This window comes from Falco rusticolus, chromosome 9, assembly GCF_015220075.1.
Source record: "Falco rusticolus isolate bFalRus1 chromosome 9, bFalRus1.pri, whole genome shotgun sequence".
Taxonomy (NCBI): Eukaryota; Metazoa; Chordata; class Aves; order Falconiformes; family Falconidae; genus Falco; species Falco rusticolus.
In genome coordinates, this window is record NC_051195.1 from 1,329,399 (window position 1) to 1,347,171 (window position 17,773).

The 17,773-nt window shown below is 42.1% G+C and overlaps 1 protein-coding gene across 1 annotated transcript in view; it reads left to right on the forward strand.

Annotated features, from left to right (window-relative positions):
- The window catches only part of TCERG1L (transcription elongation regulator 1 like), a 103,117-nt gene extending 85,967 nt beyond the window's left edge, over positions 1–17,150 (forward strand). Inside the window, exons 10-13 of the mRNA XM_037401048.1 lie at positions 4,684–4,819; positions 9,415–9,504; positions 12,709–12,827; positions 15,175–17,150. Coding sequence (XP_037256945.1) covers positions 4,684–4,819; positions 9,415–9,504; positions 12,709–12,827; positions 15,175–15,331 — 502 coding nt within the window. The 3' untranslated portion in view covers positions 15,332–17,150. The remainder of the gene's footprint in view (positions 1–4,683; positions 4,820–9,414; positions 9,505–12,708; positions 12,828–15,174) is intronic.
- The last annotated feature ends 623 nt before the right edge of the window (positions 17,151–17,773 follow it).

Below are 17,773 nucleotides of genomic sequence, written 5' to 3' on the forward strand. Positions count from 1 at the left end.
AAAGTGTGGCCCGTAATTTGCTGTAAGAAATGCAGCCGAGTTACTCGGTGCCATAGGCAGCAAAAGGTGAATTCTCAAAATGTATAGCATACTAAAGTGCTGGTTAAGCTCCGAGTTTGGGATAAAAGGATACACATCACCAGCTTTTCATCTTCCAAATTGCACATACAAGGTCCAAATATGACTTTCTGTTTCCTCTGCTTTGTTTTACTTGGAATGGACAAAGTGCTGCTCACTCCAGACTGAGTCCAGAGGTGGTGAAAAATTTCTTTTTACAGAAACCTAAACGCATTTTCATTTTGGTGCTGGATGGACAGAAAAATTATTTATATTGCTGTCATATCCACATTAATAATTGAATATGAAAACAGTGACTGTTTTCCTACATCTAACACAGAATACCCCTGCACAGCCATTATCCACTTATTTTTGTGATATCAACATTATTTTTTTTTGGTTATGTATATCTTAAAAAGGAGGCATTACATGCTTTCAGGGTTTCTTTTAAAATACGCTGTTTTCTATATTCTCTATTATTTAAGTAAAGTAACTTAGTAAATCAGTGTTCCTTTGACACACAGTAAATCATCTGCTATACAGAAAGCGCTGTGCTAAGGGTAAGGTCCTGTTCCATCAAGGTTCCAGTACAATTCCTTATAACTGACCTAGCGGGTCATCTCACAGAGGTTCGCATTGGATCACCAACTCACATTGGTAAGAACATATCTGCTATTTCGCTTGCTCTACCCTTTCTTTGGTGACAGAGCTAGCAGGGGACCTGGCCAAGGCTGGCTGCAGAAGACAGCAGGGCTCCCTTCTTTCTCTCGTGGAGGTCTGCACAACCTCCCTCCAGTGCTTCCAGCCAGAATCTGCATCTGCAGGTTTGGGAGCTCTGGGCTCCACAAGCTGCTGTCACATTTCTGTTTATACTTTGTTGGGGTATAATGAAACCGCTTAAAAATACTGAAGTCAAATTCTTGCTCAGTCAATGCTCTGACTGTACTCTTTACAACAGAAAAAAAAGAGAGAAAGTTTAGCTTTTCTTCAGAGAAACTTCAGGTTTTCTGGGTTTTCTTCACAGAATGACAGAAGGGGGGGGGGGGGGGGGCTCTGTCCCCCCTGGTCCCAGCAGGTCCCTCAGGGATGTTTCCACGTGGGTTCGAGCATCTTCAAGGATGGAGCCCCACAGCCTCCCTGGGCAGCCTACTGCTGTGTCTGACCACCCTCACAGCAAGAAAGTGCTTTCTTATGCTATAGGTGGATTTCCCTGTGTTTCAGTTTGTGTCCATTGCTGCTTCTTTCAGTGGGTGCCACAGTTATACGTCTCACCACCCTAAGCATTTTTTGATTTGCAGGCTTCCCAGGTCATCCTAGTAGGCTGCCCATATATGTCCATCTGAGTAGGAAGTCACATGCTTTGTTGTGCAGATTATTGTATTATTTGCCTTAAAAATTGCATTCTTCATTGTCGTTTTTGGCTTGAGAACAAGTTCTGTGTGGTTTGCAGCATCGTTTTCCATTGTGTAAGGAGGACTGAAGGGAAGAATGGCTTTTCTGGTGCTCGCCTGCTGGAGCAGTGCACTGTATTCCTTTCAGTTTTGGCTTGCTTTGCACTTTGTGTGTGCTAGAAATTGGATTGGCCTCTCATGGATCCTGTCGCAATAAAATTCACTATTACGATATAAAAGTAACTGTCATTCTGTGAAGAACACTGATTTGGTATCTCTCAAATCGCCAGTAATACAGCCTACATTGTAGGACAATGTAAGTGTAATGTAATTATTTGTAGAAGGAAGATAATACGCTAGAGCTCACATTACATACTGATCTAATTCATTTGCTTGGAAATAAAAAAAAGTGTTTTCCTGCTGAAATTTCAAACTAAGTATTACTCTGCAGTGGTGAAAATTGCATTAGTAGAAAATGCTGTCATGCCTAGTAGGAGCTTAAAAATCAAATGGCCTGATATTTATTATACTCCATTGAACCCTGTGATCATTTTAAGACCCCTGAACTTTCCAAAAGGTGGCCTTAATTTGCACTGAGCTCCTTCATAGACTCACAGAACGGTTTGGACTGGAAGGGACCTTTAAAGCCCACCCAGTCCCACCCCGTGCCCCGGGCAGGGCCCCCTCCCCCCAGCCCAGGCTGCTCCCAGCCCCATCCAGCCTGGCCTTGAGCACTGCCAGGGATGGGGCACCCACAGCTGCTCTGGGCAGCCTGGGCCAGCGCCTCGCCGCCCTCACGGGGAACAATTTCTGCCTCACAGCTCATCTGCATCTCCCCTCTCTCAGCTTAAGGCCATTCCCCCTTGGCCTGTCACCACGTGCCCACGTACAAAGCCCCTCTCCAGCTTCTTGCCGGCCCCTGTAGGTGCTGGGAGCTGCTCTAAGGTCTCCCCGGAGCCTTCTCCTCCCCAGGCTGAGCAGCCCCAGCTCTCCCAGCCCGGCGCCATAGCAGAGGGGCTCCAGCCCCCTGACCACCTCCGTGGCCTCCTCTGGGCTCGCTCCAACAGGTCCGTGTCCTTCTCATGCTGGGGGCCCCAGAGCTGGTCGCAGCGCTGCAGGGGGGTCTCACGGGAGCGGAGCAGAGGGGCAGAATCCCCTCCCCCACCCTGCTGGCCACGCTGCTGGGGATGCAGCCCAGGGCACAGGGGCCTCTCTGGGCTGCGAGTGCACATTGCCAGGTCATTTTGGGCTTCTTTTCAACCAACACCCCCAAGTCCTTTCCCCTCAGGGCTGATCTCAATCCATTCTCTTCCCAGCCTGCATTTGTGCTTGGGGTTGCCCTGACCCACATGCAGGACCTTGCACTTGGCCATGTGGAACTTCATGAGGTTCACACGGGCCGGCTTCTCACACCTGTCCAGGTCCCTCTGGATGGCATCCCTTCCCTCCAGCGTGTTGACCCACCACACAGCTTGGTGTCATCGGCAAACTTGCTGAGGGTGCGCTCGATCCCACTATCTCTGTCACCATCAAAGATATTAAACAGTGCCAATCCCAGTACGGAGCCCTGAGGAATGCCACTCATCACCGGTCTGCACTTGGACATTGAGCCGTTGAGATCAACTCTGTGAGTGCCACCATCCAGGCAATTCCTTTTCCACCCAGCGGTCCATCCATCAACCCATGTCTCTCCAGTTTAGAGACGAGGATGTCATGTGGGACAATGTCAAATGCTTTGCACAAGTCCAGGCAGATGACATCAGTCGCTCTTCCTTCACCCACCAGTGCTGATCGTAGAAGGCCACCAGATTTGTCAGGCACGATTTTCTGTTTAGTGAAGCGCTGTTGGCTATCACTAATGACCCCCTTATTTTCCATGTGCCCTAGCACAGTTTCCAGGGGGATCTGCCTCCCTTTCTTGCTGGGCACAGAGGTGAGGCTGACTGGCCTGTAGTTCCCTGGGTCTTTCTTTTATCCCTTTTTAAAAATGGGAGTTGTGTTTCCCCTCTTCCCATCAGTGGGAACTTCACTGGACTGCCATGACTTCTCAGGTGTGATAGTGGCTGAGCCGCTTCATCCACCAGTTTCCTCAGGACCTGTGGATGCATTCGTTGCTCAGAGTATTAAGGAACAGCAGGATGGACCCAGGGCACAAGTCTGATTTTGACGCTTGAATTGGCCAACTTCTCTGAAGTCAGGAGGTTTGAGTGCCCACCTCAAATCCCATCACCCTCCCTGAGCAGACTCCTTCCTACCTCTGATTCCCAACTAATTAACCTCTCATTGCAGATGCTGAGGGCCCGCAGGGGCAAATCTTCAGCTCTCTGAACAGTGGGGAAATAGGTGTTCACTTCCAGTGCTGTGAGAGTGCAGCGTTAGTGGTCTCTAACTCTGAGAAAATTATGTAGCTATTTATCTGGTGTGAAACTGTTCAGCTCTAGCAATGACACCAGTTAGGTAGGATTGCACCTGAAGAGAGCATCGCTCTTAATGGTGCTGCTGCTTTATGGTTGAAACTTTCTGTAAAGTGTCCTTTTCTGAAATGAGCACAGTGGTGCTATGTACGTGCTTTTATTCCATGGGTCTTGTAGGCAGAGGGACTCAGGCAATATGTAGGAAGTATTTTCTCATAAATGCCTATTTATTCTAATCAGATGCAATCTTGGAAAAAGGCTGTCAGGATAAATATAGACCTGGCACCGACAAAGGGCAGGTTCTTTGTTGATGCTTTATTGGCAGGTTTGTGCAGGCGATGCATTGCTGGATTACTTCCCTTAGGAGTGAGCTTGCGGGGTGCATGGGAGCATAAAATAAAGATTAGTGTTGTCGTTCAAGTTTGGGGGCACAGAAACAGAGAAAAGAAAAATAAACCAAGATGAGTCTCTTCAGTCACTCCTTTAAAGTCTCCACTCCTTGACAAATTTTATATAAAGCTGTCACTTTTCTGTGGCTTGAAATATAGCATAGTATGTCACTGCTGAGTTCCCCTTTGATCACGCCGATAGACCATCCTTCCACATAACGAGCTGCTGGAGGTCCCCTGGCAGGGCTCGCGAGCCCTGTGGTTTAATAACGAGCCGCAGGTCTGGGTAACTTCTCAGCTGTCAGCGCCTGCTCCCGGGCTGCTCTGAGCGCACCAAGAAGTCCTGCGTCCTGGAGGATTTTCTAGAGAGGGTAAAAAATCCCCTCCCAAGTTGACAATTACTGAACTATTTTCTATCTTACCTTGTTAAAGAACAGAAGATTCCCAGGCTGCTGGCCGGGGGAGGAATGAAGCAGAGGAGAAAAATGAGGAAACATCAGCACCTCAGATCACGCCTCCCCTAGAAGAGCGCATCACTCATTTCCGAGACATGCTTCTGGAGAGAGGGGTAAGAAATACACTTGCTTTCCTTGACATGTCCCATTTATGAAAATAGGGGATTATGTGGGACAACTACAGGAGTCATTTCATAACTATGACTTAGCAGTCAAATGAAGAATTATTGAGAGGGGGTTTTCTATTAGCCATGCTGGTTTTGTCATACTTTACTGTGACTTTTCTTCTGATGCCATGCAGCCAAACGTGGCTGTGCAGAACTGAGAGCCCTTTGCAAGTCTGCTTCCAATTAAATTCCTACAGACAGACCCAAGGATACCCAAAGATAGGTGGTACCTCTTCCAGCACAGACCAACGTCTCAGCAGGGTGTGGGGCTTGTATCCACATGCCATCCCAGAGGTCCCATGTGAACCCCAGAAATGAGGAATGAAGAACAAAAGATGTGTCACGTACATCACCTGAAGGACAGCCCCAGGCTCAGGAATAGCTCTGGCAAGCTCGTTGCTTTTTTTAGCACGGGAGAGGTTTCATCACCACCAACTCTGATGACCCCAGCCATAGGAAATCAAATGTAGTTACTGGCCATCCAAAATCCACCCAGTCTGTTACAAAAGATTGTTCTGGAATCTCAGGAGGGTTAAGAAAGCCTTCCCTTTTCCCTGGACCTCAGTGACTATCCTTGGACTTTTCTGGGGAGATGTGTGGTTCCAGCTGAGGCTGAGGTGCGGGAGTGTGGGATGCTCAGGGCTTTGGGCTGAACGGGGATCAGAAGAGATGGCCCCTCCGCAGCCAACCAGACAAGAGTACCTGGAGCATCCTTCTCTTCTGCATCGAGGCCAGCGCAGACCCGGTGGCTGTGGAGCTGTTACAGGTTGCAGGAGGGAGTTATTGCAGCCATTTTACCATGACCTAATCAAGATCATGAGTCGATAGATGGAGCATAAATTCAGTTTGCAGACAGAACCCATCAGCGTTGTGAGCCTCATGACCAATGGTGAAATATGGATTACAGATAGCGTAACAGCATCCAGTGACTGATTTTGTAAAGAGCTTTGGCCTGATTTTTGTTTTCTGTGGTAGTGCTTACAAACCTGTGATGAACTGCCCATGTAAAGATTACCGTCAATATGAGGAATTGTGGGTACTGTTTTTTCTAACATCACCTCCGCAAAAGTTCATCTCACAGTGTCCCTTCTTCCAGAGAACTGATGATTTTGAGCATGAATGGAATTAATAAGCCTGATAGCTTTAGGTCTTAATCCTGCAAACATAAATGGGTGTGTAATAGAGTAGTGTATGTAGATTTTATACCTCCCTCCAACACTCTGAAAATATGTATTCTATAGAAGTTAATGTAATTTCTACAAAGAAAAAAAATCCAAGGTATTTGTTGCTAGGCAATAAAGCCTATAAAATTTAACATTAGTAATCAGCAGACTTTAAAGGTAGATAATCAGAGCTTCAGAAGCTCAACAGTAAATTATCTCCACCCCAACACTTCTTTATTAATACATTTTGTTATTTATGCTTAAAAAATGTAGAAGTACTGTAAATGGATACTTGTTGAAGAATTCTGCCGGCACATTTTAAGTCAGTGGGCAATAAGTCAAAATTTGGAAGTATTAGGGATGTTTTATAATAGGATTTCTCAAGTGTTTCCTGTATAAGAGTCAGACTTCCTCATAAAAATAAGAAATTCAGGAAATTTACTGTTTTGTTTTGCTATTATTCATAAATGTACACTAATAGGCAATTTTTCTGTCACCCCAAGCATTTTTTTTAAATATCCAGATAAGCTGCTGGTTAGCACCAGCTGGTTGGCATTGCTTGAGATGCAGTGAGGCCATCAGCGTTATTTTAAATGGGTTATTTAATGAATGTCTCCTGCTATTTTCTCGTAAAGTTTTTATTTCTTAAGAAGTTCCTTAATGGCATTACAAAGAGCTTGAACTAGATGGAGTTCTTCAGTGTAGTTCTGACTCTTCCTATATGAATTATATCAACAGAAGAATATTTATTGTAACATTTTAAAAAAAAACAAACACGTGATTTTCAGTGTAGCTCCAAGACAATTGCTCTATTCTTGATTCTGTGGCAAGTTTTCCATGGTAAAGATGTAATCTTTGATATCCTCCTGGAAATTTAAAAGTTTCCACAAAATCCTGAGGGGAAGCGGAAAGTTCAAGCCTCTCCCAGGCTCCCTCACAACCACGGCATCAAAATATCCGTGTTCTACAGTCTGTATTTCTAGGAAAGTCTTCTCTTTGCTGGGATTCTGTCAGTGAAACAAGACTTTTCTAAAGGATTCCAAATGGTATTTTTTTCTCCAGATTTTACTTTCCTAATTCTGGGGAGAAAAAAAAGGGGTTCGGGGGGGTCCTGACCCCAACCTTCCCATCTCAAAACAATTCTGGCAGCCTCAGCATTATCCTAAAGAAAAAAAAAAATATTAAAAATCCAAATAAACAGGGTTTTTCTGGATTTTTCCCCTATGGCCTGTTTTTCAGACAGACCCAAAAAGCCCCTTTATAGAAGGAAAAGCCACTGAATCCCATTTATTAATATCTTTTAATGGAGGTGGTTTGTTGGTTTGGGACGCTGGGCACATTTGGTGCCAGCAGCAGGTGATGATGTGGGCAGGGGTCTCCCAGCTCAGGCACAGGGTGGTCCTTGCCACTACTGACCCCGCTGCCTCCCCTCAGCCCTTTGCCACACCATCCTTCTTGCTTTTCTGCATGTCTTGGTAGCTTGTGCCCAGGGTGGACATGGTTCACTACCAGAACAGCATATCCTGAAAGATGGGAATCCTTTGCTAATGAAGCAAATATCAGGCTCTTCACCTTTCTGTTCCTAGGTGTTTTTTAGTCAAAGCCAAAATCTCAACCTGTCATTGTTTCTGGGCTTCCAGAGTAAATTAAAAATAAAACCATCTATTCAGATAGATGTTCTTTCACTTCTAAGCATACTGCTCAAACTCAATACGTTGAATTCTTGTGAGTTTTTTTCCCTGTACTTTGCACTCTGGTTAAGAGCAGGGGTTGAGAACTGGAAACCCATGACAAGCTCAGACCTCTTTTCTCCTTTTCGTATCTCTCTTCTCCTTTTCATCTGTGGTGATACTAGGACACAGAAGTCATCACTTATTCTAGGAAGAGATGCCACCCCCACCATGCCCAGTGCATGTGTTTGCTGGTTGAGTGTCCCATAGTAAGGAAGAACAGCACAATACAATAGGCGTTGGGAGATTAGTCAGAACATTAATATTTTATATGCATTTGCAGGATATGAGTATCCTGAACAGCGTGTGATGTGTAGCTAGAATTAAACTATAGATATTAGTAGCCAACATTTATTTTAGCTGTGTCTGTAGCATGTGAAATGTAATCATTACTAAAAAAAAAATCATAAACAGGGATGATTACCTGATAAATTAGCCTGAGCTTAACTAGCTTTGAGTTCAAACTGGCTTTTGTACTGGGAAAAAAACCTGATATCCGAGAGAGTGTAAGAGACACCCTGAAGGCAAGGATTCCTGCTGATGATCCTTCTGAAGGGGAAAAAAACCCAGACCTCAGGACTTCGCCACGTGTGCAGGTGTGGAGTGCAAACCCCAAGCTGTGAGAAGATGATGAACTTTGATTTTTCCAATTTCTAACCACTCTAACAGGAAAACCAGTCCATTTAAACCTTCTTTGCTTCATCAGAGCATTCCTGTTTGGGTGTTAATTACTCTATTTTAATTATACCTCACATACTTAATTTTTTTATTGAATTTACTCTTTGTAATTAGATGGAGTGATTAGAATATTTAATGTTACTCGGGAGTATTCTGCAACAATCTAATTAACAGTGGTGTTGTACAAGGTAGCAGATTCAGGCTGGGGAATTCAGTCCTACGCTCCCAGATTGTCATTTTGTGAAAGTCCTGGGTAAAGGGGACTGGGCAAGTGAGGCACCTGCTTGGATCCGTGGTGGTCCTTACAGCCCACTCACCGTAAAGAGGTTTTGGAGAAGGTGGAAGAACCTCTGTAGGAGCATGATGTTCTCATCCTCTGGCTGCAGGACCGTGAGTGATGCATGGGCAGTGGGTGGATGCCCAGGTCCCACTCCAGAGAGCTGGATTCAGGGGAGAAGCCCCGAAATGGAGGAGATGTGACAGCCATGCTGCTGGAGGGAAGCGGCACATTTACTATAGAAGCATGGTGATACAGCGCCTTGAAGATGTTCCCTGCTATTTCTTCAGCGTGTGCATGCATTGATGGCCTCATTTGGGTTACAATTTTAGTTTTGGAGAGGAAAGGAGTTAAAGCTGAGATAATTGCTTAAATGGAAATTGATGCTCCTGTTGTACAAAGGGGATAATAAAATGGCATTTTCCTTTCTGCTACAGATTCTTTCCATAAAAAATGTGGAATAAGCATCTCCCAGATACTCAGAGATGTCCTAGAGCAAATCAATACTAATGGTGTGGGGGCGACCAGAGCATTGCCAGAAACAGATTAAAATTCAACTTCCAACCGCTCTGAGGAATCCTTTAGAGGGTTCATTAGCTTTCTGAACTACTCTTTTGGTTCACCTTGGAACATTTTCTTCTTTCACGTCCTTATTAAAATTCCTTAATGTGACTGTGTTTGTCTACTTCACAGGTTTCAGCATTTTCTACATGGGAAAAGGAGTTACACAAAATAGTATTTGATCCACGTTACCTTCTGCTAAATTCAGAAGAACGTAAACAGGTGAGCATTACCTCCAGCATAGCTTCTGATTAGCAGCAAACATCTCCCAAATTAACTGTAATAACAGAGTAATTATCTTGGTAGGAGAAAAAGAATTGCATGAAATTAAAATTTCTTTTTTGAGTTTTTCAGTGAGACTCATAATTTAAACTTCCACTCATAAGAAAGTCCTGCCTTTGAAAAGCAAGTGGTAACGAGTGAGTTTGCACACAGAGATGAGCTATGGTCTCTTGGGTTATACGAACAACTCCCACTGAGGCTGGGAAACCGGGCTGTAGGAAGGGGAATGGCCAACAGGTAATGTTTCCACTCTGAATTATTTAAATATGGTAGAGAGACTACTTAATTTTTATTACTTAGAATATTTTCTAGGAGTTTGGCAGTATTTACTGCTATATTTGGCAATAACTAAACTTGCTAGACATAAATCGATAGAGCACTGTGGCTATGCTGGTATCTGTCTGAAAGAGTTTAGTATTCCTGGCAAGCTGCAAAGGGAAGCGGACCCTTTGCTGCCTTGTTTATTTGGGCATTAATTATCACTAGGGATCTAAAAACCCAAGGGCTGCAGATTAGTGTAAAAAAATTAGGAGATATGCAAGGATGTTGCAAAGAAGGTGAACACTTCTATTATGCGGTTATTTCTCTTCCTTACCAGTCTTTTGTCATCCTGGAGAAGGAAGAATTTTGAAAATGGAATTTTCCATTTTTTAAGTAAACACGATTAAAAATGTACTTATTCCTGTTCCATTGCTCTGGGGCCTGTATCGTCTTGTAATTCTCCAGAGGTCTTCCTGTAGGCACTGAGGGACTGGGCACATACATTTTCATTTACGCCCTTTCCAATGTTTTCTCTCCTAAGAAAGGAAGTGAAATAAAATAATAAGGAAATATGGGAATGAAAACATAAGAGGAACTGCTACAATGGAGAATACTGCTAGGCAAGAGACCAGGCAGGCGGTTTAGTATTTGTTTCAGGGAATCAGCAAGGACAAAATCTAGACCTTGATGAGTCAATCAAGATACATTACTACTTGCATTTTATCAGCCTTGGAGATGATGTAATAAAAATATGTCATGAATACACATAATATAATGTGCTTGAAGCACTGCTGAGGGGGACCTCATTTGTGGGGCATATTCAATATTCAAGGAAAAGGTTATGAGAAGCTGGTAGCTGGCAGTCCTGTAGGTAGAAACCTATAGTCATGTAGGTAGAAACCCATGGTCAGGCAAAGGTTGGCTCTGGGAGTGACAGTAATTCCGGCTCAGAGCTAAGGTAGAAGAGGGTGATCATTGATTGCTCTTCTGCAAAACAGTGTTAACAACACAGTAACCTTGTGAGCACATGCCAGGTGTAATATATTTCAGGTACTAAGCTTGAAGTTAAGATTTCTAGACGTTCATTATGATTAGTGCCATTTAATTAGACCCCATTTTCCTCCAAGAGGTAGTTTAAGAAGAAAGTTAGGCTCAGGCAAGAGTAGCTGCCTGATTTAATGAAAGTACTTCTTGAGGTGCAGCTCAAATTAGTAGAAGCCATTATTTAGGTTTATGGAGACATTTACCTTCACGGATGCTGACTGATGTGGCCTGAATAGTGAGCGTCTGAGTACTTTATAAGTTAAGCAAATGAATTTGTATTGGAGGGGGCTAGAGGTGAAAAGTGGCTCACAATGAAGGTGAGGAATGAAGGAAGGGAGGGAGGGAGGGAAAAAACAATGCTGGAGCGTGGCTGGCTGTACTGCGGTTTCGTTCTTTCCATGGCCAGGCAGATAGGTCGGAAAGGGCAAGGAATGTGTTTTGGCCACGATCTGCCAGTGTCTGAGGGAACTTTGTCTTGACTTGAATTTGGGCTGAGGTGGGTTTGACTTCCAGGAGTCAAGCCCTGCTGTCAGTGGGTGTCCTTACGCAGCCTGCGGAACGTAACGATCTGTTACTGAACAGCTGAAGGTTGCTTTACATACTTACCAATGTTTTTCAAGGGGTTATTAATAGTTGAAAGATGCTACTATGTTTAAGCAAGGAACTGCGAAGGGTAAAGGAACAACTGCATTAAAATAATGACCTATCTGTTAATTTTGATTTATTACCTTCATAATAGCTTCACTGATACCAGAAAGGCAAGCAGTAACAGAGTCACCTGCTTTATTTGTTCCATTTTTTCCATCTTCTCTTACACTCAATGTACATAATTGCATATAGTATCATATATTTAGATTTACTAGGGTTTTTTTCATGGCCATTTTTCGATGTTTACTTTCCCAGTGCTATTTCTTCCCTTTTCCACATACCATACTAAATACCATTTGTAATTTGGTTGCTTTAGCTTCCATAAAATGTAGATTTGCACCTGTGCATCGTCATGCCTGATGAGAAAGCAACTGTGGTAGTATCTGTAGTAATCACATTTAATGTATGTAATTTGTGGGGAAAAGGATGGTGAATATGGAAAGCTTATATCATTTTGAGGAGCAGCTCCTTTTATTTAACAACTTAATGTGCCACACATTTTAGAGCATGAAACAAGCGCGGTCAGATTTTTGGTATTAAAAATGTAATTAAATCAGTTGGCAGAATTTTGTGACATAGTGAACTCCTTAACTCCTTTTCAAGACACCAATAGTCCTGATGCTGATTGCCCTGCTTGCATATTTAGCTGCCAAATACAGGTCGAGGAAGTTTGTCAGCCATTCCACACACATTAAAGCTTTCAGGTGTATGTGTACCAAGGAAGGGTCATGTACTTTTTGATAACTGATTTGAAAGGTCTTCAGGCTTTTGTGGGGGTAACCTACGGAATACTGATGTTTCATATTATAGATATGTTCTGGAATTCCAGCAAGTTGGGAAAGAGGCAAGATCCAAACTAAATAACTGCAGTCCAGATGAACAAAAAAAAAAAAAAAAGCTTATAGGCATGAAAATGCAAGCAAAACACTGAAATCAGGAAATGTTGATTTATGTTGCACTTGCTGTTTGAATGAAGATGTTATCTGTCCAAATTATACCTCTTTCCAGCTACTTATTTTGTGAGAACACACGATCAGTGCTGCACAAAGCAGGTTCAGCTGCATGTGAGTCAGCCAATACTCAGGGCAGATAAGAACTGTAGTTCTTGAGATTGACAGCCCTTTGATCAAGCATAAATACCATAAAGGCTTTGATAATAAATACTGTGTCGTGTTTCCCTTTCTCGGAAAGATATTTGAACAGTTTGTCAAGACCAGGATCAGAGAAGAGTACAAAGAAAAGAAAAATAAATTGTTGCTAGCCAAAGAAGAATTTAAAAAGCTCCTTGAAGAATCCAAGTTATCACCAAGGTATGGCATTGCCTTATGAAGATTTGTTAAGATAAGCTTTCTTATTTAGCCCTTGCTTATCAGCCCCAGAATTCTGTAACACTGAACATACTCCTTATAGCAAGCTTGTACATCCATTGTTGCAATGCTGTGCTGACATGTCTTCCCTAATATTTTACACTATTTTGTTGTATCAGTAGGAGAAGGAACATTCCCTCTCCCTTTCTGTTCCTTTCTCTCTCTCTCTCTCTCTGTCATTCAGAATGTGAGATATTTTGCATAACACATTCATTTTATATGCATGCTATATTTATAGATATTTATATATTTTTTATATATATAAATATATATATTATTTATAGAACACATGCACAGAGAAATACTAGTTACATAAAATCAGTACCTGAATGTTTAATCTCATTTGTATTAGGCATACAGGTGTAACTAGGGAAAAACTGTATTTACGTTTGTTTCTTGATGAAAGAGAAATATAATTTAACAAAGCTAGTTATTAATGCCACATCACTAAATTAAAATAAAGCGTGCAATGCAGTAATTTATTTTTCTACATTGCTTTTTGAGTAATGAATCCAAAACTGCCCAATAGCAAATGCAGTTCTTAGGACAGTACTTTCTCATTTGTAAATTATATGAAAATAAAGGTTTATATATTATAAATCTCATTAAATTGTTAGAACTAAGGAAGTGTAGTTTTCTCTACTAAAGTACACAGGTAGTAGACACAAACAACACGTGAGAATCTACAGAAGCAATAATTACGGGAATTTTTTTGCATCAAAACTGACAATATTCTGGGCTAATGTAAGAGCTAACCACTGGTTCCAGCAACGATCTTTTCAGTCTGCAAGGGTGATATTGGCCTGGCCTACAGGACAGAGAACATTTTACCCGTTACTGGTTTTGCTGAGCTGAGTGCGAGACTGCATCAAAGAAGCTCATCTACCCGCCGTAGTCTTTGGCTTGATTTTGATACGCAGTGAGAGAAAGAAATCAAAAATACTTCCAATAAGAAGAAAACAGGTCTTCCCCCACGTGGCTGTTACAAATCTGCGCATTAATTAGAGCCCTGATTTAGCCAACAGTAATTATTGCAAAATGGGGGGCAGAGCCCAGTAACTGAACAAAGTCATTGCTGGGGCGAGCGAGGCAGTGGTGCGGTGCAGAGACACACGATGCACAGCATCCCCAGCACCGGCAACAGCTGGAGCATGAAGCAGCCAGGCTTGGCATTGCCAAAGGAAAACTGATAGACTCGGAGCACCTCCAGTGTCCTCCCCGTGTGCTTCTCTAGGTTGACAGGAATAATCATCTCATATTTTAAATACAGGCAGGGTCAGACCAGCTTGCTCAGGACCTTACTGCAGGATGGGGCTGTGCTGCCTGCCCATCTTCTCCGGGTCCATGACTCCTCCTGCCATCACGGCAGTCCCACGGGGCAGGCGGGCTGCCCGGGCACAGCCTGGGGGTCGCTGCCCTTCCTGTGGTCATTGTTTTTCTCCTCTCCTTCATGAACTCCAGTTTTCCATCATTTCTCATGGTGCTGTGAATGCAGCCTAAAAGGAAGTTCAGCTAGAAAACACTGCTAGAAGAATGTACACCTCGGAAATACAAAAACTACAGGAGTTTAAATAAAAAACCCTTCTTGTTGGTCTGTGAATTATGGTGCCGGTTCTTTATAGTGCCTGCCATGCTGCTCCCAGACCTGGACCTGTGGGCCTGTACCGGGATTAGCAAAGGCATCCAGGTAAAACACCAGTGAATGTTCTCAGACACTGTGTTTCCATTGGAAAAGGCAGGACCTGACAATGAAATCCTCAGGCAGTGCTCCCTGTGGGTTTTGTGCCCATCACTCAGAGTTACAATTAATTTTTTGCTTTTTTGACAGGAAAGATCATACTAGCGTGGTATTTCATCAGGTATGGTGTAGTACTGGCAGTCAAAGTGCATTTGTTTGCAATTAGCCACAGGTGTAGTTTTCTGCTTGGTTATAGGCTAATTACTGAAATACTGGCCATAAATACTGGCCCGCATAGTTGAAGCCGCAATACCCTGTGCTGTAGCAAATACTTTAATGATTCAAAATTGTCCTGTCAGCTATCACCCAGATTTTTCTAAATCAAAAAATGGAATTTAAGTGTTGCAGGCTGATCCATGGGTCCAAAGCCCGGGCAGTTCTGGCATGGCCCTGCCTCTCTTGTCCTAGGTTTACCATCATGTTCCTGTCAAATATTCTCCAGAACACCCCTCATTTTTACTGTATGTGTGAAAAGTTAAGTGAGATCCAGGTCAAAGCGTCGGAGCGTGGACTGACAAAGTAGCAGCTGTAAAATGTCTCTCTTTTCTGCAGAACAACATTTAAAGAATTTGCAGAGAAATATGGAAGAGATCAGCGGTTTCGGCTTGTTCAGAAGAAGAAGGACCAAGAGCATTTTTTCAATCAGTTCATACTTATCCTTAAAAAGAGGGACAAAGAAAACAGGATAAGACTACGGAAAATGAGATAAAACCTCCTGAAACTGGCAATAAATACAAAAGTCCATGCTGTGACTGCAGTAAGAAATTAAAATGAAGGCTAAAAGCATTCGGGGTTAAACTTGCAACAGCTTGACGAGGAAGTGAATATCCCTGAGAAAAACTTTCTCTAAACAGTTTATTGAACATGTACTGAATTTGTGAAGGCTGTTCTGCAGGAATCTGAAAGGTATTTTGTTCTCAAAGAATTAATGTTTCATATTGAAGCTCTCTTTTGTACAACATTCAGAGTTTGATGCATTTCTAATTGCCATGATATGTCAATCCCGTAATTGTTTTAATTATGCAAATTACTTGTAATATACACAAATTATGAATCCAATGCAGATTTATAATTAAGCAGAAGCAGATGCCATCCATAACAATCTCAAGATATTTTCATCATTTAGGGGAATTATCTAAAGCAATCTTTTGGCAACTTTATGCTTTAACATAAAGTGTTTAGAGGTACGGTGGTATGCAGGAATTAATTACCCGGTGTTCATACGTCTCTGTCCAGTTCTCTGAGTAGTAGTAATAAGATATTAATTGTTAATCTTAGTGAAGAGTGTGGAAATCTTGGCATATGTTCCATAGGAAAACTAAGTTTCAGAACTAGCTTTCTACTTACCATGAGTCGTGCTGTCAGGCACACAGGCGATAGCAACACTTCTCCATCAAAGTTCCTAAAAGAAGTTATTTTGTAAAACCATCACAATATGATTTGAATTATGTTACTGTATGTGAAAAGTCTGCATGAGATTTTTCTCATCATATTTGTATGAATAAATATTTAACTTTTTTAATTAATAAATATTTTAAGCCAATTTTCAGGGGGGTTTAAGTTTCTAAACTTTCTGAAATATTGGATAAAATAATGCAGGTTGTGTGGTTTTTACTTGAGAAAGAGAAAATCAGAGAGTTCCAACTGCTCTTGATTTGTATGGAAATTCCACTAATGTCAGTTGGAATTCTGAGCATATTTGGAGCAAAACAGGCACTCTGACTGCGAAGGCAGGATATCGTGGCTAGAGTAAATCAGCACAGCTCTGCTGAACATCAGTATATCCCCTTCTTTATGCTGCAGGAAAGAGACACTCTCCTCTGTGATCATAATAATTTTCTCAGTTGACCTAATTTTTAAGTTAATAGATTTATAGATTTCTATTTGCTAGGAGTGATGTTGACATTTTCTCCAACAAATGGTAATTGTTCTTTAGATGTGTGCTGTATATTTTTTATAATCAAGGAAATAAAGGGTATTTTCTAATGCTTTGGAAAAATGAACTCAGAATAATTCAAAGAAGAGTACTTAACATAAGATGTGTTTCAGAAAGCATGTAGAGTTGCAAGTTTCTACAGGAAAAAAATTGTCATTTATTTCTGTGAGAGCAGGACCTGGCCCCAAGTTGCTGTTGGTGTGAGTGAGAGGCATGTTGCTGTGTTGGCATTATCACGTTAAACAGATGCTGCCAGTTTTTCCTCACTTTTGCAAGTGAGGGTGATACTTCAGGACTGAGCGAGCTGGAGTGCAAATTGGTCAAGGACATTTGAATTTACATGGCTTGCAAGACTTCTGGTAGCCACTCACAACTTGATCTAACAATTATTTTTACATCACTGGAAGAGCCCGGTGTGTTGCAGGAATCCTGCATGAATTATGCAGAGACAAATGCTGTTCGCTTGTAAGCATGGTAGGGCTAGGCAGCAGTGACCCAGAAAAAAGACATAGGTCTTTCAGTAGACATGAAGGCAGACTTCACACTGGTTTTCATAAGGTTTTGCAATTTTCCATGTTAAAAAAAAAAAAAAAAAGATACAGAAAACTGATGAGATCTGGCTTTTATGACTGAGAGCTTTTCTGTTTCAGTGGTTTGTACCCTTGCTGTTGTTTCCTGATTTAAATGTATGTGCATATCTAGACCCTATACTGCCATCCCCTATTTCAAATATAAATAAAATGGGGTATTAATATTTTGGGGATTCTCCTTGATTTTAGCATTTCCTTACAATGTCATAAATCCCTGTCACAATGCAAGTGTGATGGCAAGTGAATAATCTCTTTGATTTTCTTGGGAAATTCTGCGAAACACAAGAAGTGCTCAGTGCTGGTGGTGATCTGTATTTGTTAGAAAGCCTCCAAGTTTGGCTCTGTTTTCTTCTGTTTAAAATGGAAGAATATTAAAATTAACACAACTGGCCTTGTGATGCAACAGAAGGAAATGTGTATATGAAGGCATATTATAGTGCAAAATGCTGATAGTTGATGAAATGAAATACCTTCAGAGAAGTGCTTCAAGTTTGTGGGAGCATATGATCTCATCCCAAAATAGTATTTTTATAACCTATTCCTTTCACAGTACCCTTAACAAATCCTAGTCTCATTGCAGGTGCCTCGAATTAAAACATTCTCTTCTCTTCTTATTGGTATTTAA